Source organism: Phacochoerus africanus, chromosome 16 (genome assembly GCF_016906955.1).
Source record: "Phacochoerus africanus isolate WHEZ1 chromosome 16, ROS_Pafr_v1, whole genome shotgun sequence".
Taxonomy (NCBI): Eukaryota; Metazoa; Chordata; class Mammalia; order Artiodactyla; family Suidae; genus Phacochoerus; species Phacochoerus africanus.
The window spans coordinates 10,832,217-10,853,248 of NC_062559.1; the positions used below are offsets into that span (position 1 = coordinate 10,832,217).

Consider the following 21,032-nt stretch of genomic DNA (forward strand, 5'->3'; position numbering starts at 1 on the left):
GTCAGTTTCAGTTTTATAAATATGTTCTTTTGTATTATTTTTTAGATTCCACATATAAGTGATATCATATGGTATTTGCCTTTTTTGTCTGACTTACTTCACTTAGTATGATCATCTCTAAGTCCACCCATGTTGCTGCAAATGGCATTATGGCATTCTTTTTCATGGCTGGGTAATATTCTCTTGTGTATATGGTACCATGTACCCCATCTTCTTTATCCATTCCTCTGTTGATGGACACTTAGGTTGCTTCCATGTCTAGGCTATTGTAAATAGTGCTGCTATGAACTATTGGGGTGCATGTATCTTTGCAAAGTATGGTTTTCTCCAGATAGATGCCCAGGAGTGGGATTGCTGGATCATATGGTAGCTCTGTGTGTAGTTTTTTTAGGAACCTCCATACTGTTTTCCATAGTGGCTGCACCAATTCAAGTCCCACCAACCGCGTAGGAAGGTTCCCTTTTCTCCATATCCTCAAGGAGAGAATCTTTTTCCTATGCTGCCCTGGGGGTGAGCACAGGCTGTTGAGGTGGGGTGGGCATGTGTACACATGTGTGTCCGTCCAGGGAGGAGGGGGACCGCTTGACTTGGAAGACCAATCCCAGTAAAGCAGATGCATCCAATCACAAGAGGGAGCGGGGAGGGAAGAGCAAAGGCAGGTCCAGATTGGAGCTGCGTCTTCAGTCTACGCCCCCGCTCACAGCAGTGCTGGATCCTTAACCTGCTGAGTGAGGCCAGGGATTGAACCTGCATCCTCATGGGTATTAGTTGAGTTGGTTACTGCTGAGCCACAACAGGAACTCCGATTACTGAAGGCAAAGTTTTGAAATGGAAAGCACATCTTCTGTCAGGCAGGCTCTGCTGCTTTATCCTAGGAAGTAAGTTCTTCGATCCCTGCGCGTCCATCTCGGTCCCCCCACCCCCACCCCCACCCCCGCCCCCCATCCCCCGCCTCAGATTTTCCCTTTTAATTTCCTGACACATCTCTGCCTTGCTGGAATTAAGAGATGCCGTGTTGAGGGTAGATCCGAGACTGCATCTGGGGAGCATAACCAGCAAATTATATAACCGCCTTTCTTTCTAATCTCAAAGAAAAGAGTGCTTGTTTGGATTTGATCTGTCCTCCCTTTTGTGAAAGAAAAGCAATTCACAAATGCCTCAATTCTATTGTGACAGTGGCAGCAGCTACACGGAATTCCTTTTGATGTAGTCTAAGAATCTGCATGTTGTCTCCCACACCAAAGGGGGCTCTGACTCTCTGCTCTTTAAAGCAGCAAATGCAGTCTTGCCACAGAGGTCCAAAAACGTACAAAAGAGCTAAGAGCCCCGCTGCTCTGGTTACAAGAAAGGGCCTCATGCCCACCCCCTTCTGGGCAGCACCTCAAATAACTCCATGAGATTTTGGCGGCGGTGGGGGTTGGTTTTTTTTTCTTTTCTTTTTATGGCCACACCTGTGGCATACGGAAGTTCCCAGGCTAGCGGTTGAATTGGAGCTGTGGCTGCCAGCCTATACCACAGCCGTGGCAACCCCGGATCCAAGCTGCTTCTATGACCTACACCACAGCTTGCAGCAGCGCTGGATCCTTAACCCACTGAGCGAGGTCAGGGATCAAACTTGCATCCTCACAGACACACTATGTCAGGCCCTTAACCCACTGAGCCACAACAGGAACTCCCTCAACGAGCTTCTGTAGCCTCGTTTGCAACTGCCAGTTTGGTCCCGCCCTTACATTTTCTGCTTCGAAAGCTGATGCTCAGCAAGGTAAAGCGAGTCAATTCTGGTCTCATTCGCCAGAAATAAATCTTACTTCCCATTCTTTGCCTCCTTTTTTAAAGCCAATGCTCTCATCACTGTGGCACATTGACTTATTTCAAAAAATGTTTGCATTACACCAGTCAGAGTGGCCATCATTAATAAGCCCACAAATAACACATGCTAGAGAGGGTGTGGAGAAAAGGGAACCCTCCTACACTGTTGGTGGGAATGGAAATTGGTACAACCACCATGGAAGACAGTATGGAGGTACCTCAGAAAATAAATAGAGAACCACCATAGGACCCAGCAATCCCACTCTCGGGCATGTATCCTTGAAAAAGACACATGCACCTGTATGTTCACAGCAGCACTATTCACAACAGCCAAGACATGGAGACAACCCAATGTCCATTGACAGAAGATTGGATTAGGAAGATGTGGTATATATCCACAATGGAATACTACTCAGCCATAAAAAGAACAAAATCATGCCATTTGCAGCAACATGGATGGAACTAGGGACTCTCATACTCAGTGAAGTAAGTCAGAAAGAGAAAAACAAATACCATATATCACTCATATCTGGAATCTAATATAAGGCACAAATGAACCTTTCCACAGAAAAGAAAATCATGGACATGGAAAACAGACTTGTGGTTGCCAAGGGGGGAGTAGGATGGGCTTGGAATTTGGGGTTGATAGATGCAAATGATTGCCTTTGGAATGGATAAGCAATGAGATCCTGCAGTGTGGCACTGGGAACTGTATCTCGTCACTTAGGATGGAGCAGGAGAACGGGATAAAAAGAAATGTATGTGTGTATGTGTGGACGGGGTCACCTTGCTGTACAGCAGAAAACTGACAGAACACTGTAAACCAGCTACGATGGAAACATATCAAAATCATTAAATAAAAAAAGTTTGCAGGAGTTCCCGTCGTGGCACAGTGGTTAACGAATCCGACTAGGAACCATGAGGTTGCGGGTTTGGTCCCTGCCCTTGCTCAGTGGGTTAACGATCCGGCGTTGCCGTGAGCTGTGGTGTAGGTTGCAGACGCGGCTCGGATCCCGCGTTGCTGTGGCTCTGGCGTAGGCCGGTGGCTACGGCTCCGATTCAACCCCTAGCCTGGGAACCTCCATATGCCACGGGAGCGGCCCAAGAAATAGCAACAACAACAACAACAACAACAAAAGACAAAAAAAAAAAAGTTTGCAGATATTAAATCAAACTAAGTGCCATACGGAATCTTTTCGAAAGAATTAAACAGTCTTATGGACACTCTTCCCCCGAATTTCTAAAAAAGGGGAACACACAGGCCTGTGGACAACCACGACGTTGCTCAGGGCGCCTGCAGACACTCGTGTGCACATGACCACGTGGCGTGGAGGAGCCGTCATTCCATCCCGCTTCGCTGAGCAAACAGCCGAGGTTCTGAAAAGCATCTGTCTCTTCAGAAGACAGCAAAAAGAGCCAGGCCGTCTTTTTTGTTTCCATTGTCAGGGAAATGTGTTCAGACTCTGACAGAGCAATCAAGAGGCTTTCCGTCATTTGCTGCCTCTAGAAAAATGTTTCTTCCTTTTTTAGAGGCCTCTGGCTTTTCCTTTTTTTTTTTTTTTTTTTTTCTGGTATTCTGATTATTTATGGTTTATCCCATCTAAACACGCATTTGCTCTCAAAGGGTGGACATGTTTCTGTAAAGAGTCATTGTCCTGGAGTTGCCATCGTGGCTCAACAGAAGTGAATCTGAGGCTGCAGGTTCGATACCTAGCCTCGCTGAGTGGGTTAAGGATCCGGCATTGCTGTGGCTGTGGTGTAGGCCAGAAGCTACAGCTCCAATTCAACCCCTTGATCCTTAGCCTGGGAACTTCCATATGCCTCAGGTGTGGCGCTAAAAAAAAAAAAAAAAAAGACTCATTGTCCTTTCTTCCTAAAGAACCCCCTCTTCTCTCCCCCTGACTCCCACTGGAAGAATCCACATTGATGGTGACACCCTGGCGCTGAGTGACTCCCTGACCCAGCAGGAACCAAGTGGCTTCTCCAGAGGTCTGTTACGTCAACCACCTTTGAACAAGTGGAGGTTCTGCGTGCCGAGATGATCGTAGGTGCTTCTAGAGCAAGAGCTCTGGTGTTCGTTTATCCGTTCATTCATCGGACAGACAGTATGAGGCGCTTTCTGTGCCCCCAGAGCAAGAGGAAGTGTAAGCTGATTGTGAGGAGGCCTATTCACAGCGGCTGTGCTCAGGGCCACACAGAAGTGCCCTGAGACCCCCAGCTCCTGGTCCCCCAAACCCAAGAGCAGGGAAGGCTTCGTTCTGGAGGCAGACGTGGAGGGCAGCCTCGTTAGCAGAGGAACCAGAGGCAGAAAAGCGAAAGACATCCGGATGAGGGGCGGGTGGGTCAGAGCCTCACCCCAGACGCGCTGGGATACAGAGTCGGGGGGGATGGGTGGACTCGTGTGAAGAACGGAATGCCAAGGTGAGAGGCTTCCATCGTTTGGTGTTACTGGACGTTATCAGCAGGGGAGTGACAGGCCCTGGTCTGGCAGCTGCCGGTGGGGTGGAGAGTGACAAGCAGGGGGGTGCAGGGAAATCCTGAAGGCACTGAGAATGAAATGAACTATTCCCGAAATGGCATAGGGACCAGGGCCGGGAAGATATGTTGAAGAAAGAGACAAGAGCTGGAGAAGCATCGGCACAGGTCACAACCCTGGTGAGGGTTCGATCCCAGCCCTCCCCACAAAAAGCAGGAGTTCCCACTGTGGAATTAGGGTTTGGCAGTGTCTCTGCCGTGCCAGGATGCAGGTTTGATCCCCGGCTTGGTGCAGTGGGTAAAGGACCCAGCATTGCTGTAGCTGCAGGTGCAGCATAGGTTGCAATTATAGCGGGATCTGATCCCTGGTCCCGGGAATTTCATATGCCTCAGGGGTGCCGGGGAAGCCACATGGGACGTAGGCATGAGCATGTTGGGATGTCCAAGTTGAGTCTCACATCGTGAAATGACAGTGACCCCTCTGATTGAAGAAAGGGATAAAAGACAATGGTCTGTTTTGGGTGACGTGATGAGTTTAGTTTCGAATGTGTTGACTAAAAGACTAAAACTTATTTCTTGGGAACCACACCCTTGGACCCCAGCCGGAAATGATGATTAGAATACAAGCCACTCCCATGGGGACCCTCATGAGAAAGGAGCTGATGAGATTATAAGAGGACCCAAGGGCCTTTGGAAATTAGGGGTGAAAGAGGCACTGGCTTGGCGTGGCTCGGATCCATCTTTCCTTCTTCCTCGCCTTTTAAAAGTAACCGGAGTTTAAAGGTGGAAATGACCTTGAAATGATGGCTCTCCCCTGGCACCCTCCCCCACACACGGGCGGTGCTGGACATTCTGGGGACGGGGATTCTCAGCCTCACGCCTGCACGTCCTTGGGGTCCTCGGGCGTGAGCTTCATCAGTTTGTCCACGCAGAGCAGGATGAGGGTGAGAAACAAGAGGCTCCAACCAACGGCAGCCGCGATCCAGCCATACTCATCCACGCCGGTGTGGCAGCACCGGGCTGCCTGAGGGCAGAAGTCGGCAGCTGGTGGCGAAGAGAGATGGCCAATGACAACAGTACCCCGGCCTCCCCTCCCCCGCCCTGCCTCACCCCTAATATTCATAAGATCCAGGCCAGGAACCCTAGGATCCGCCGTTGACTAAAGCACGCCCTGCCCTGGGCTGAGTGCTCCTCGTGTGTGTTACCTTATCCCTCCTCACTAAGTGACAGGCAGGCATTCCTCCTGTCTGACCGAAGAAGCTGGGGCGGACCCCTGCCCAAGGTCACGAGATTGCAAGACTGGACGCGATGCCAGGCTGCAGGGGTCCAAAGCCATGTCTGCAACCTCCATGTCTGATTGTCTGTTACCCTCCTTCCTAAGTGCCCAGAAGTAAACACATTCGGTCATTCGATGAGGGCAGAAGAAAGGAGCCAAACGTAGAATAAAGCAAACTTTATATGAATTAGACACGCAGAACAATGGTTGCTTTATGAAGCCCCAGGCTCCTTGCCACTGGAAGTATTAAGTGGAGGATAAACAGAAATACGCAAAGGACCAAAAGGAAGCTCCTGCGCCGGGCAGACCTTAGGCTGGCTGATTTTTAGGATCTTTCTACTTCCGAACATCTGTAAGTGTTTGAACTCCAGGCATTTGGGCTGCTGTCCTGCGGATGGGCCATTAAAGCCACCTGCACCAAAAATTGTGAGCCTAGATGGGGGCCAAGGCCAAGAGAGCTCTTTAAACATGCTCAGCAAACACTTCTGGGGCTGCAAATGAACCACACTGGAGCACCGGTAGGCCAGGCAGGCATTCAGCCACCCGATGCCAATGAACAGAAAGCAAGGAGCCTTAAGTGTCCCTGCCCTGCTCCAGGGTGGGCCCTGAGGTTAGGGCAGGTGCCAGGAGAAGCTTACTGGGGCACTGCTCCAGGGTCTCAAGGTGTGGATGGTGGACAGTCAAGGTTGAGTTGCTGCTGCTGCTGCTTGCTTCTGGAAGAAAAGGCAGAAGATAGTCTCAGGCAGCAGGAAAGACCCATTCTTTTTTTTTTTTTTTTGGTCTTTTTGCCTTTTTCTAGGGCTGCTCCTGTGGCATGTGGAGGTTCCCAGGCTAGGGGTCTAATCTGAGCTGTAGCCACCAGCCTACGCCACAGTCACAGCAACGCCAGATCTGAGCCATGTCTGTGACCTACACCACAGCTCATAGCAAGGCCAGATCCTTAACCCACTGAGCAAGGGCAGGGACCGAACCCGCAACCTCATGGTTCCTAGTCGGGTTCGTTAACCACTGCGCCACGACGGGAACTCCCCATTCTCCTTTTTCAATGAATCAGTAGTGAGTATGCTGAGAGTATTACAGAAGTGCCGGTATAGGTGCTTGAAGATTTCTTGCAACAAAACGAACCCTCAGCTCTAGATCGAGCTTTGTCTCCCAAATTCATACGATGAAGTCCTAACCCACAGTAGTGCTAATTTATGGAAAGCGTGCTTTAAAGAGGCAATTGGGAGTTTCTGCTGTGGCACAGTAGGTTAGGAATCTGACTATAGCAGTTCAGGTTGCTGTGGAGGCTCAGGTTCAATCCCCAGTCCAGGAACCATATATAGCCAGGGCAGCCATAAAAATAAACAAACAAATGAAGTGAGTTTCTTTGGAGTCCCCGTTGTGGCTCAGCAGGTTACAACCCTGACTAGTATCCTTGAGGATGAGAGTTTGATCCCTGGGCTCGCTCAGTGGGTCAAGGATTCAGTTCCATGAGTGGTGGTGTAGGTCTCAGATGTGGCTTGGATCTGGCATTGGTGTGGCTGTGGCATAGACCTGCAGCTGTAGCTCTGATTCAACCTCTAGGCTGGGAGGAACTTCCATATGGTGCAGGTATGGCCCTAAAAAGCAAAAAAAAAAGCAAACAAACAAACAAAAACAGTTAAGATTAAGTGGTTAAGTTAATCCAATATGAGGTGTCCTTGTAAGAACAGGAAGAGACACCAGGGATATGAACTCACAGAGGAAAGATCACATGAGGACCCAGTGCAGAGAGGGCATCTGCAAGCCAAGGAGAGAGGGTGAGAAAATAAGCTTCTGTTGTCTTGGGCACTCAGGCTGTGGTGTTTCGTTGGGCAGCAAGTTCACTCCCCTTTTCCTACCACTCCCTGTGCCCCACTCAGAGATGCCTTATCTTCCTCTCTTACTGCCCTTCAGGTACCAATGGCCTCTAAACACTGCATTTTGTTTTATTTTATTTTATTTTATTTTATTTTATTTTATTTTATTTTATTTTATTTTATTTTATTTTATTTTATTCAGCTCTTTAAGGCTGCACCTGTGGCATATGGAGGTTCACAGGCTAGGGGTCCAATTGGAGCTGTAGCTGCCAGCCACATTAGCCACATGCCCAGGGCTCAGTCACTACGTGTGGCTAGTGGCTACCATATTGGAAGCACAGCATAAGTATGGAACGTTTCTGTCATCAAAAAAGTCTTGAGAGTTCCCTTCATGGCACAGTGGAAACAAATCCAACTAGGATCCATGAGGAGGCAGGTTCGATCCCTGGCCTCGCTCAGTGGGTTAAGGATCCCGTGTTGCTGTGAGCTGTGATGTAGGTCACAGACACAGCTTGGATCTGGTGTGGCTGCGGCTGTGGTGTAGCCTGGCAGCTGTAGCTCTGATTCCACCCCTAGCCTGGGAACTTTCATATGCTGTAAGTGTGGCCCTTAAAAAAAAAAAAAAAAATCTCTTCGTGCTAATCTAGGTAGAGCAAGACCAAGAGCCACTTAAAAGAATCTTTCTGGAAATTATATTGCTGTTCAATCTGCTTCTTTGAGAATTAAAAAAAAAAAAAATGGAAATTCTCCAGACCCCATTGACTCTAGGTTAGCATGTCCTTCAAAGGTGCTTGTTGTCACATGTCACATAGCAGGACGAGTTAGAAGGAAACTTCTTGCCCAGCCAAAGCCGTGAAATTGCTGCTCAGGCTCACTTTATGCCACCCACCCCTCAGCTACTCCAATGTCCTTCTGAAGAATAGTAATTAGCTTGATGCAATCGGATTGTTACTGTAAATTATTTACAGCGAAATGCCTTAGAGCCTGGTTTTATTTGCTTTGGAAAAATTGATTCATCAACATTTTAATTTCCCTTGTAACCCACATAACTTCTTTGACCCTGACTTTCATCTCCCCTCTCCCCTGGAATGGAAGCAGTCCCTGTCTAGAGCTTGGGAGTGGGAAAAAACCCTAGTTAACGGTACACTAGTAGCAGGTTAAACCATACGAAATTGCCATTCCTATCGGTCAGCGATTATTCAATATCAGACATTTTATATGGTTTATACTGAATAGCCTCGTTATAAATTCTGAAGAATTTAATCCTCTCCCGCGGCCCTCATAAGCAAAGCCAGCCAGGGACTGGTCCCACCTGGAGTCCCTTCTAAAGTAAAGGCTGCTGAAAAGACGCAGCCATTCAGCACAGTTAAATCTGTCACGTGCCGGAGGACTTATGTGGGGACAGGGTGATGCTGGAAAATGAAGGGAACGTGCAAACCTTCGTTGAGAGTTTACCACGTGCTGTTTTATTAAAAATTCTTTGCATGCAGTAACCCGATTTCATCTTTACAACAACCCTCTGCATAAACACAAGGATTATCCCCACGTTAGAAATGAGGAAACTGGAGCACAGAGAGGGGAAGTCATTTGCTCGAGGTCACACAGCTCGTAAGTTGTGGACGCTGGAGCTGAGCTGAGGCTCGGTGGCTTGCGAGCCCACAACCTGAGCCGTCACAGGAGAGACTGAGGATGAGAGAGACGGATAGAGCCTGGAGGGGAAGCGTGCAGGTTCGTTTTGAGAGACAGAAAACGTGTCAGGGAGCAGGGCAGACTGTTCTGAGGAGCAAGATCAAAGCCAAGAGCATGAGAATGTGAACGAGGTCCCTGGGGTGCAGAGGGTAAGAGGAGGGTGTCACCGAATACACCCCTCAGCCTCCATGAGAGAAAGGGGTGATAGCCCCCCAGCTGCCAAGCCGAGGCGACGTGGGAGAAGTTTAAGCAGCATATGGCAGCTTTGTGTGTTGAGGTTTTGTGAGGGTTGCAAAGGATGCACAGGGTCAAGGAAGGAGCAGGAGCAGAGGTCCTTAGGTGAGAGGAGGGGGTGCAAAGGGAGGGTGCCAGCCACAAAAGGTGGGACCGCAACACAATTGTGCAGAGAAGGAGCCATTGAGAGACAGCAACCGGGGAGTTCCCATTGTGGCTCAGCGGTAACAACCCCACTGGTATCCATGAGGATGCAGGTTTGATTCCCTGGCCTCATTCAGTCGGTTAAGGAGCCCTCATTGCTGTGAGTGGTGGTGTAGGTCACAGATGCGGCTCGGATCCTGCATTGCTGTGGCTGCGGTGTAGGCCGGCAGCTGCAGCTCCTATTCAACCCCTGGACTGAGAACCTCCATATGCCACGGATGTGACCCTAAAAAGACCAAATAAAAGAGAGAGAGAGAGAAACAGTAACCAGAAGATGTCATTTTACTGCAATTTGGTCCCCTGCTGGGAGAGGCTCTTTGTGGCAAAGGCCACAAAGCAGAGGTGGCTGCTGCTAAGCTAATGCTGGTCTTAGGAAGACTTCAGACACCCCCACCCACCCTATCCTCTCTTGCCGAATCCCTCAGATGAGAAAGTGCTGTTTCCTCTTTCAGGACCAACCCTGGCCAAGGAATCCTCCTCCCGCCCCCTGCCCTCCCTCCCTCTTCCCAGCGTGGCGAGAGTAAAGCTCCCAGTTCTACCTGCCAAGCAAGCCGAGTGGAAGGAGGCAAAGGCCAGGCTGAGGACCAGGGGGGCCCAGGGTGCAGAGCGGAGGCGCTTCATGCCGGAGAGGGAGGCCTCTGTCCGTGCTGTGCCCACGGAGGCGAGCTGAGGGCCACCTGCCATGCGCCCCGGGCACGCCGCGTCCTGCAGGAGCTTGCAGACAACGCTGCTGGCAGAGGTGAATTTCTGCTCTGTGTTTGGGGGAGAGGAGAGGGGTGGAGCAAAGAAGCCTAGGCTCTCACACCTTGCTCTCCCCTCTCCAGAGGGGAGGCCGAGCTAGGTTGGCTGGGGGAGGAAGGGAGGTTCTTCCTTAGCTCCTATTTTGTCCCTGCTGAGAAAAAAAGAGGAGGGCGGGGGAGGAGGTCCGGGCCCTGCTGGGTCCTTGTAGATGAACTTGGTGCCACTTCCACCTGCAGCTGCCGCGCGGGACTCCCCAGCCCCTCCCGTCCAGTATGTCCTGACCCCGGCTGCATGCACTGCCCTAGGCTAACTCTGCAAAGACCTGCCCTCCAAGTGCTTTAATAACAAACATGTATCATCCAAACACAGAGCAGCGTTTCAGCAGTGACCTGGGAGGGATGAAGCACTGCTTATCAGCAGCCAGAGGCCTCACCTGCTGAGGGGCAGCTTCATGAAGAAGACAGCATTTGAGTTGGGCCTTGAGGGATGGCTAGGGCTTGGACAGGCAAAGAGGGACAGAGCCTCAGAGGCAGAAGGGACAGGTGGGCAGAGGCCCGGAGGTAATAGGTGCTCAGATGTCCACTGTGACAGTGGGGCTGAGCGTCTGGTGGGCCAGGCTGCGGGGTCTGAAACAGTTAAGAGGCCAAAGGGAGGCTTCGTGAATTTGGGGGGGATTTTTGGTCTTTTTAGGGCCTCAGGTGCGGCACATGAAAGTCCCAGGCTAGGTGCTGAATTGGAGCTACAGCTGCGAACCTACGCTACAGCCACAGCAACACGGGATCAGAGCCGCACCTGAGACCTACACCACAGCTCACAGCAATGCCGGATCCCCAACCCATTGAGCGGGGCCAGGGATCAAACCTGGATCCCCGTGGCCACTGGTCATGTTTGTCACTGCTGAGCTGCGACAGGAAGTCCTTGTGAAGAGATTTTTAAGTGAGTACTAATGTGATGGAAGTTCTGCCTTCGGTCTAAAACATTTAATTTCTACCATGTGTGTGAAAGCTACCATTCCAGGCATTTGAGGCTCAAAGAGGATTAAGATGGGATCCCTCCTTTTTTTTCTTTTTCTTTCTGTCTTTTTATGGCTGCACCTGTGGCATGTGGCGGTTGCCAGGCTAGGGGTCTATTCGGAGCTGTAGCTGCCGACCTACACCAGAGTCACAGCAACGCCAGATCCGAGCGGTGTCTGTGACCTACACCACAGCTCTCACAGTGCCGGATTCTTGACCCACTCAGCGAGGCCAGGGCTCAAACTTGCAACCTCATGGTTCCTAGTCTGATTCGTTCGTTCTGTGCCACAACAGGAACTCCTTTTTTTTTTTTTTTTTTTTTTAGGGCAGGTGTGGCATATTCTTTTTTCTTTTTTCTTTTCATATGCAGGTGCGGCATACAAAAATTCCCAGGCTAGGGGTCAAATAGGAGCCACAGCTGCTGGCCTCCACCCCAGCCACAGCCACACAGGATCCAAGCTGTTGACCTACACCACAGCTCACGACAACGCCGGATCCTTAACCCACTGAGCAAGGCCAGGGACGGAACCCACATTCCCATGGATGCTAGTTGGGTTTGTTACTGCTGAGCCATGACGGGAACAGCAAGAGATCCCTCCTCTTGACTCCTGCTCACAGGGCAGCCGTGAACCCAGGCAGTGAAGAAAGAACCGGGGAGGCAGTATCGTAGGACTCACAGGCGCGTCTTCCACAGTGAAGGGGGCATAGAAGAAGGAAGGGTAAGATTTGCTTGAGAGCAGGTGAGAGATTCGCAGTGCATGTCACCTTTGGGCTGGAGTTGAAGTTTGCATGTGCAGAGGGACTCCATGGGTCTTTCCAGAAAAACCCATAGCTCATACAGAAGCAGGAGAATTGTCTGCAGGCCTGCCGGCTGCGTGTCTGGATCTGTGCCTTGTTTACTGCAACAAGGATGGGCTGGTTAAGAGAGTGAGAGAGGAACTGCAGCTCATGCAAAGCTCCATGGGTAAGCTCAGAATAAGGGTGTCTGATGGGAATCTGTCAGCCTGGTTGAGGCACTTTTTTTCCCTCTTGTTGGGGTCACACCTGCAGCATATAGAAGTTCCCAGGCCAAGGGTCCAATGAGAGCTCCAGCTGCCGGCCTACGCCACAGCCATGGCAACACCAGATCTGAACCGCATCTGAACCACAGCTCATGGCAACACCGGATCCTTAACCCACTGAGTGAGGCCAGGGATCAAACCAGCAACCTCATGATTCCTAGTTGGATTCCTTTTCACTGCACCAGGACGGGAACTCCCTTTTTTCTTGTTCTTTTTTTTTTTTTTTTTTCCTCTCTTTCTTTTTAACACATTGTTCGTTGATTTGGGACTATTTTAGATTAGGTATTTAAAAGACAATTTAAAGGACAAGCATTCTGGAGTTCCTGTTGCGGCTCAGTAGTAACGGACCTGACTAGTGTCCATGAGGATGAGGGTTCAATCCCTGGTCTCGCTCAGTGGGTTAAGCATCAGGCATTGCTGTGAGCTGTGGTGTAGGTTGTAGACACGGCTTGGATCCTGAGTTGCTGTGGCTGTGGTGTAGGCTGGAGGGTACAGCTCTGATTCGACCCCCAGCCTGGGAACCTCCAAATGCCACAGGTGCAACCCTAAAAAGCAAAAAAGAAACGAAAAGAAAAAAATAAAAGACAAACATTCTCTTATCAACAGATGAAGCGATTTTATTTTTCTAAAACAGGATGGTCTTGACTCTCTCTGCTAACTCATTACTTCCACTGTTTTACAAGTCTCCCCACTATTAGCTGTCTTTCTTTTTAACAGGTCTATAACTGATAACTTCGTGTAGCTGGTGACCTCACCTAGTAAGTCTTTTATGCATTTTGCATCAGGTTTGCTTCGGAAAGTGTACCAGGAAATTGCTTTGCTCAAAGCTAGACATTCTGCAGGAACTTTCTGAAGTTTTTTTTTTTAAATAACTGAGATAAGTGTTTGGTTACACATACTTTTAAAAAAGTCCAGGAGTTCCCACTGTGGCTCAGTGGAAACACACCCAACTCGTATCCACGAGGATGCAGGTTTAATCCCTTGCCTCGCTCAGTGGGTTAAGGCTCTGGCATCGCTGTGAGCTGTGGTGTCCATCACAGACAAGGCTCTGGCATTACTGTGGCTGTGGTGTAGGTTGGTGGTTACAGCTCTGATTTGACCCCCAGTGTGGGAACTTCCATATGTCACCGGTGCGACCCTAAAAAAGAAAAAAAAGACAAAGATTATCAGACTGGGTTTTTTATAATCCTACAATGCATAGGATCCTTCACCCACTGATCATGGCCAGGAATCAAATCCATACTCCTCATAGATACCCACTGGGTTCTTAACCTGCTGAGCCACAATGGGAACTCCTGGATTGAGTTTTTTATTATTCATTTTTTAGAGATTAAGACATCTATTCTGATCTTATCAATGTCTAATATTAATTGATATTTTTACCTTCTTCACAGATAATGAAAAGACTCTGGAACTTTGCTTATCCATGCTTGACTTTCATGCCATTATGGTCATGTATTTTTAACTATACACATGCATTTTAACTCAATAATTAATTATTACTATTTTGTAAAATGAATGTTTAAATTTACCCACCTATTTACCAATTTATTGTTCTTGAGTCCTTTTTGCATGTCTGGTCTTCCATCCGTGATCATCTTCCTTCACTTTGAATTATGCTTTTTAGTATGCCCTCAGTGGTGTGATTAATTCTCTTAGTTTTTGTTTGTCTGGATATATTTTTAATCTTGAAGAAAACCTCAGAAGATATTTTCATTGGGTGTAGAATTCTAGGTTGACACATATTTTCTTTCAGTGCTTTAAAGATACCATTCTAGGAGTTCCCATCGTGGCTCAGTGGTTAACGAATCCGACTAGGAACCATGAGGTTGCGGTTCCATCCCTGGCCTTGATCAGTGGGTTAAGGATCCGGTGTTGCCGTGAGCTGTGGTGTAGGTCACAGATGCAGCTCAGATCTGGCATTGCTGTGGCTGTGGTGTAGGCCATCAGCTGTAGCTCTGATTGGACCCCTAGCCTGGGAACCTCCATATGCCACATATGTGGCTCTAAAAAGCAAAAAAAAAAAAAAAAAGATACCATTCTATTTCTTTTGACTTCCATTGTTTCTTGAGAGAGCTATGCATCTAATTGGTGCTCCCTTGTAGGTAATTTGCCTCTTTCTTCTTTCATTGTTCCTGTGAGTTTTACTCTGTCTTTGGTTTTCAGCAATTTTATTCTGATATGCTCAGGTATTAATTTCTCTTTATTTGTCTTGCCTGGGATTTGTAGGCAACTGAATATGGGGTTTTATGTCTTTCATCAGTTTTGAAAAGTTCTCAGCCATCAAATACAACTCTTCCCATTCTCTTCTCTCCTTCTGGGACCCCAGTTACACATAAGCTGGGTGTTCCCCACTGAATCATCTAATTTTTTACCCTCTTACCTGTTCTCCATTCTTTTGTTTTCATAGGCTTTAATCTGGCTATTTTCTTCTCTCCTATCTTTTGTTAATTAAATCTCTTGTCATCTGTGTCTCATCTCCTTTTGTAACTACCTCTTGGGCTCTTATTTTCTGTTATTTTAGTTTTAGTTCTAGAATTTTCATTTCGTACTTTAAAAATAGTTTTCTCTTATTCAGTCTTATTTTTCACCTTCGTGAACAGAGTGAATGTAATTTCTCAAAAATCTGTGTCTGACACTTCAATATTTGCTCACCTCACCACCATTGGTCTGTTTCTATTATTTCTGTTGGTTTTCATTCATGTCGCTGTGTTTCCATGTGTACCTGGTTACTTTTTATTGTGTGGAAAATTGTAACTACATACAATTGTAGCAATAACTTGAGACCTAGGATGACTTGGATGACACATGATTTTTTTTCCATTGTTTGATCAGGTGCTTGGGGCAATGACCATGTGCCATCATGTTAATCTAGGCTCAGTGTTGGAGATAATTTATAGCCAAGTTGTAGACTTTGTTAGAATTGGCTTATTTTGGTCACTTTTCCTTCTATGTGGCAGCTCTTTGGAAATTTTTTCCCCTGAAAGAAATACTCAGAGATGAGCATACACACACGCACGCACGCACACACGCACAGTGTAGGAATCTAAGATTCTCCATCGCAACATTACAATATTTGTAAAAACAAAAACTTAGAAACTGCTTATAATGGAATAAAATGTTTAAAGATTTTTTTTTAAGTTAAAATGGTATTTTATTTATTTATTTATTTATTTTTCCTTTTTAGGGCCACACCTGAGCACATGAAATTTCCCAGGCTAGGAGCTGAATCAGAGCTGCAGCTGCAGGCCTCTGCCACAGCCACAGCAACAATAGATCTGAGCTGTGTCTATGACCTACAGCAACACCAGATCCTTATCCCATTGAGCAAGGCCTGGGATCAAACCCGCCTCCTCATGGGTACTAACCGGGTTTGTTACCATTGAGCCGCAATGGGAACTCCTAAATAACATTTTAGAATAATATTTATTATTGGGTTAAACGCTTGCTGTATAATTCAAAACAGAAAAAGCAGGATATAAAACTGTGCAGTACGATTCCAGTTTTGTAACACACACACACACACACACACACACAGAGAACAGTTTGGTGAGGCTCTTACCAAGATGTTAGCAGTGGTCATATCTAGAATTATACGTTGATAACTTTTATTTTCTAATTTATACTTTTGCATGTCCTTCAAATTTTCTCAAGGAATATATTTTACAATCAGGAAATCAAATCACATTAATTCATTTTTAAAGAGTAGTGCATGGGAAAGCAATGCCGTTACAGTGGCACAGATAGACTACAGTTTACAGTGTCTGTCTGATTGCCTGGGGAAAATTTCAATGTTAGAAAATCTTTTCCGTTTAAAAAAAACTCTTTTTTTTTTGGCCTCTTTTTTTTTGGGCCACGCTTGCAGCACATGGAGTTTCACAGGCTAGGGGTTGAATCAGAGCTACAGCTGCCAGCCTACACCACAGCCCATGGCAACACTGGATCCTTTAACCCACAGAGTGAGGCCAGTGATCAAACCCGCAACCTCATGTTTCCTAGTCGGATTCGTTTCCACTGTGCCACGACGGGAACTTCTAAAAAAAAAAATCTTAAATTCCAAGTTGTATATGGTACAAAAAAATGCTTATTGAAAGCCTCTGTTCTTGAGGTGCCCAAAGTGTGTAACAGAATGTACGGACACAGTCATGGCGCAGTGGAAACAAATCCGACTAGGAAACATGAGGTTGCGGGTTCGATCCCTGGCCTTGCTCAGTGGGTTGAGGATCTGGCGTTGCTGAGAGCTGTGGTGTAGGTTGCAGAAGCAACTTGGATCCCGCGTTGCTGTGGCTCTGGCGTAGGCTGGCAGCTACAGCTCCGATTCAACCCCTAGCCTGGGAACCTCCATATGCTGTGGGAGCGGCCCTAGAAAAGGCAAAAAGACCAAAAAATAATAATAATAATAATAATAAAAGAATGTTCAGGACATAAGACTGGAAATAAGACACATGGAATAAACAACAACAGCAAAGAATTTTGATATTGGAAAGACACCAATCTTTAACCTATAAGAATTCTCTCCTGCAAAGAAAGTAGTAGGTTAGAGGTTGGTATGGCTGCATCTGACCGCTCAAGGTTGTTACCTGAACTTGGCTAAAATGAGTCAAGTGACAGGTTTCTCACTAACTTGGAAGACAACCATTTCCACTGTGGGATAGCTCCAACAGTGAGAAAGTCAGCGAGGTACTAGCATCAAGCTGGTAAGGGCATTTTAAGGTGAAGTTAATAAATGGAGGGGAGGCCCCGCTCAGCCCCACGCCTCTGGGATCGCAAATTCCTGCTGCCTTCTGTTCCCGGTCTCACCACTTGTGCAGAGTGTGTCTGTTGCCACAACAGTGCTTGTGGTCAGATTCCTCTTTTGTTTAATAAACAGAGATGTGTGTTCTCAAAAAGTAATTTTGAGCTAAGGTTTTGGGGAAATAAGCTGCATGCCTGCGATAAACACTCAGCTTTTCCCGTCCAGTTTTGTCCACATGAAACTAGGACCAGGTGGCCTCGTGAGAGACTGTTGCCTGGTCTCTCTTGCCGACATCTGACTTCTCTCCTCCATGGCCTTCCAGCCTCTTCTGTAACTTTCCTTCACTCTGTATCTCTCATTCTCTCGTCTCTCTTGCCCAGGCTGTTCTTGGGGGTCAGCAAAACCACCCCTGAGTCGGGAGTCCTGGATTCCAGCTGGCTTGCTTTCTTTTTTTTATGTTAAATGATTTTGATTTTGTCCATTATAGCTGGTTTACAGTGCTCTGTCAATTTCCACTGGACAGCAAGGTGACCCCGTCACACACACATATATACACTCTTTTTCTCACATTCCCTCCATCACGCTCCATCACGAGTGACTAGATGGAGTTCCCTGTGCTAGACAGCAGGATCTCATGGCTCATCCACCCCAAAGGCAATACTTGGATTCCAGTCTTCATGTCGCCACTTCCCTTGTGACCTTGGGGGGAGTCACAGCACTTTGCCGATGACGCCACCCAGGAGATGTGGGAACATGTCGGGGAAGTGCTGCCTCCATGGCGGTGCGGGGAGACCTTTGTCTGGGATCCTCGGGACTCCCCCGAGGGGATAAACTATCCCCAGAAGGGTTTTCCGTACGTGCCTGCACAAAGTGATGTTAAGTCCTATGAGAAACAAACTAGACAATTCCAGGGATGAAGTGAAAACCGGTGTCGGGGTCCTGTGTTCTGGGGCTGTCGCTGATCAGCTGTGTGAACTCCCTTCTCCTCTCTGGGCTTGTTTCCTTGTCTCTAAAGTAAAGGGATTGGGAGTTTCCCCTGGAGCTTAGCGGGTATGATCCCTGACATTGCTGTGGGCTGTGGCGTAGCCTGGCAGCTGGAGCTCTAATTCCACCCCTAGCCTGGGAACCTCCACAGACCATGGGTTTGGCCCTAAAAAGACAGTAAGTAAATAAAGTAAAGGGATTGGATTAGATTTCTAAGCTGTCTTCCAATGGCACACTTCTATGACTCTGGGTTCCATTTTGTATATTAAATGGAGGAGAGAAACGAGCTAGTAAGTTTTGGGTTTTTGTTTTTGTTTTTGGTCTTTTTGGGGCCCTACCTGTGGCATATGGAGGTTCCCAGGCTAGGGGTCAAGTTGGAGCTGCAGCTGCCGGCCTACACCACAGCCACAGCAATGTCGGATCGGAGCCATGTCTGCAACCTACATACACCACAGCTCATGGCAACACTGGACCCTTAATCCACTGAGCAAGGCCAGGCATCAAACCTGTGTCCTCATGGATGCTAGTCAGATTCGTTTCTGCTAAGCCATGATGGAAACCCCCAAGTTTGTTTTTGTTTTTTTAAGAAAGTAGAGGTGGAGGGAGTTCCCTGGTGACTCAGTGGGTTAAGGATTCGGTGTTGTCACTGCTGTGCTGTGGATTTGATCCCTGACCTGGGGACGTTCGGCATGCCATGGGGCAGGGCTGAAACAAAAAAGAAAGCAGAGGGAGAAATCATGCTGAAGAGAATCTCCCGAATAGAATTTCGAGTAGATGTTATGCCAGAAAAGGCAAAGAACGGGGGGAGTGCTCCCCAGGGAAAAACTTGGCGACGCACGATGGGGAAAATCCACCTGCAACACCCTCACAGGCGTTCTGTTCTCTTTGTGATGACATTTTCGATTCCTCAATCTCACCCCCACTCGGTCCGTGACTTGAAGCCAGGAGTGAATGATTGCAGAGTAGCTCTGCTCTGGAGAGAGAGGAAAGAGGGAGACAAGACCAAGGCATTAAGGAGGTGGCGAGAGGGGGAGGTGGCGAGCTCCGTGATGGCGGGGCTTCTCCTTGGGAATGAGCGGGGCAGGTGGGATGGGATGGGGCTTGGAGGAGAGTGGAGCTGTCCCTGGGGAACATGGGTGGGCTTTTTCTCTCGGGGCATAGTCTAGAGGACAGAAAGCTATAGAACAGCAGTGAGGGCCAAACAGACATTGGATGGCACGGGGCTCCCTGCGACCCATCACTGGAGAAGGTCCATGGCCAGGAGGAGCGGGGATGGATGTTCACAGCAGAGCGTGGTCCTGGTGGCAGCAGGCGTAATATTGTCCTCTGTGCACTGATAACACAGACTTAGGGACTCAGCAGGATGCACTTGCTGTCAACGAAGTGCATCTAATGGTGTGGATTCGCGAGGTCGACTGTCTTCATGTCTTTTTTGAGCAACCTCCAATCATTCTCTTTCTGTCTCCAGCGCTTTCTCTGTGACAGCCTGTTGTGAAGGCTCGTGGATGGTGGGCTCGGGGCCTGGCCTGTGGTGGAGCAGTGCTAGGTAAGTGGATGGTAAAAATCAGTTCTTTGAATGAAGGCGATCTGGTTTGAATTCCGTTCAGGAAAATTAGATACTGCTTAGAGAAAAATCAGGTTCCTTTTGCGGCTTAGCTCTTTTTAGAATTTCTGGCATGCGTTGCCCGCAAGTGTGTTGGTTTGCTCTCCACTTAGCCCCTGCCTTTTTAAAATTATAAGGATCTCCTGTAAGTTGATCTCGTCCAGCGGAGCACGTGGTTGTCTCACCCTAATCCTGGATACAGAGATATGAGAACACAGAGGGCCCTTTGTTAAAAGGAATGTCCACTTTGAAGGGGTGTAAGTGGAGCACTCACCCCTTCAGCTCTTCAAGAGCCGTTTTGTAGAAAGTCCTCAGGGCATGAAAGAGCCTTGCCAGAAGCCTGTGTGGACAAGTGTATGGTGACCGCAACTGGCATCGTGCCCCAGACTTGTCTAAAGAATGGGAGCAGTGGTATTAAACACTCAAAATAAAAAACAGTGTTCATTTGGATAGTATAGGCAATTGCTTCTGCTCTGTGAAGGTAGTTCCTCTCAAGACCTACTGCCAAACTTAAATGTTATTGAAAATTTTGAGGATATATTTAAAATATGTAGGGGAATGCCCAGGGTGGCTCAGTGGTAACAAGCCCGACTAGTATCCAAGAGGATGCGGATTTGATCCCTGAACTCACTCAGTGGGTTGAGGATCCAGCTTTGCTGCAAGGTGTGGTGCAGGTCGCAGACTTGGCTCCAATCCCGTATTGCTGTGGCTGTGGTATAGCCTGGCAGCTGCAGCTCCAATTCAACCCCCTAGCCTGGGAACTTCCATATCCTTTAGGTGTGGCCCCGAAAAAAAAAAAAAGTGTTTAACTGGAGTTTCTCAGTGGCCTAACAGTTAAGGATCTGGCATTGGCACTGCAATGGCTGGGGTCACTATTGTGTTGTGGGTTCAGTCCCTGTCCTGGGAACTTCTACATGCCATGGAACAGCTACAAAAATAAATAAATTTAAAAGATATACATATATAATATTTAATGGTTAATAGGAGAAGTAGTTCCTTTAAAACAAAAAGAGTCAGTGGAATTCCCACTGTGGTTCAGTAGAAAAGAATCCAGCTAGTATCCATGATGATGCAGGTTTGATCCCTGGCCTCGCTCAGTGGGTTAAGGATCTGGTGTTGCTGTGAGCTGTGGTGTAGGTCACAGACGTGACTTGGATCCTGTGTTGCTGTTGCTGTGGCTGTGGCTGTGGCTGTGGCATAGGCCAGCAGCTGTAACTCTGATTTGACCCCTAGCCTGGGAACTTCCATATGCTGCACCTGTGGCCCTAAAACCAACCAAACAAACAAAAAACAAAAAACAAAACCACAAAACAAAACAAAACAAAACAACTCAGTGAATTTCATTGCATTGATAGCTGTCCACTTTTCCCAGCACCACATTTTTGTTT

At 47.8% G+C, this 21,032-nt stretch overlaps 2 protein-coding genes across 6 annotated transcripts in view; one reads left to right on the forward strand and one right to left on the reverse strand.

Moving 5' to 3' along the window:
• Positions 1-4,797: 4,797 nt before the first annotated feature.
• Positions 4,798-10,435, reverse strand: TMEM213 (transmembrane protein 213). Of its 2 annotated transcripts, none has more exons than XM_047763334.1 (3): positions 10,047-10,435; positions 6,199-6,270; positions 4,798-5,328 (listed from the first exon to the last, which is right to left on the reverse strand). In XM_047763334.1, the coding sequence occupies exons 1-3, from the start codon at positions 10,189-10,191 to the stop codon at positions 5,159-5,161; spliced, it is 387 nt and encodes a 128-aa protein (XP_047619290.1). In that variant the 5' UTR covers positions 10,192-10,435; the 3' UTR covers positions 4,798-5,158. The 2 variants fall into 2 exon arrangements, with proteins under 2 accessions (XP_047619290.1, XP_047619289.1); XM_047763333.1 differs by having other exon boundaries at positions 6,199-6,273; positions 10,047-10,428.
• The window catches only part of ATP6V0A4 (ATPase H+ transporting V0 subunit a4), a 100,467-nt gene continuing 89,458 nt past the window's right edge, over positions 10,024-21,032 (forward strand). For 3 of the 4 annotated variants that reach the window (XM_047763323.1, XM_047763327.1, XM_047763326.1), the window contains exons 1-2: positions 10,024-10,246; positions 19,510-19,587. The gene's annotated coding sequence lies outside the window, so the exon portion shown is untranslated. Of the gene's footprint in view, positions 10,247-11,879; positions 11,981-19,509; positions 19,588-21,032 lie in introns of all 4 variants that reach the window. The other variant, XM_047763324.1, reaches the window with a different exon arrangement.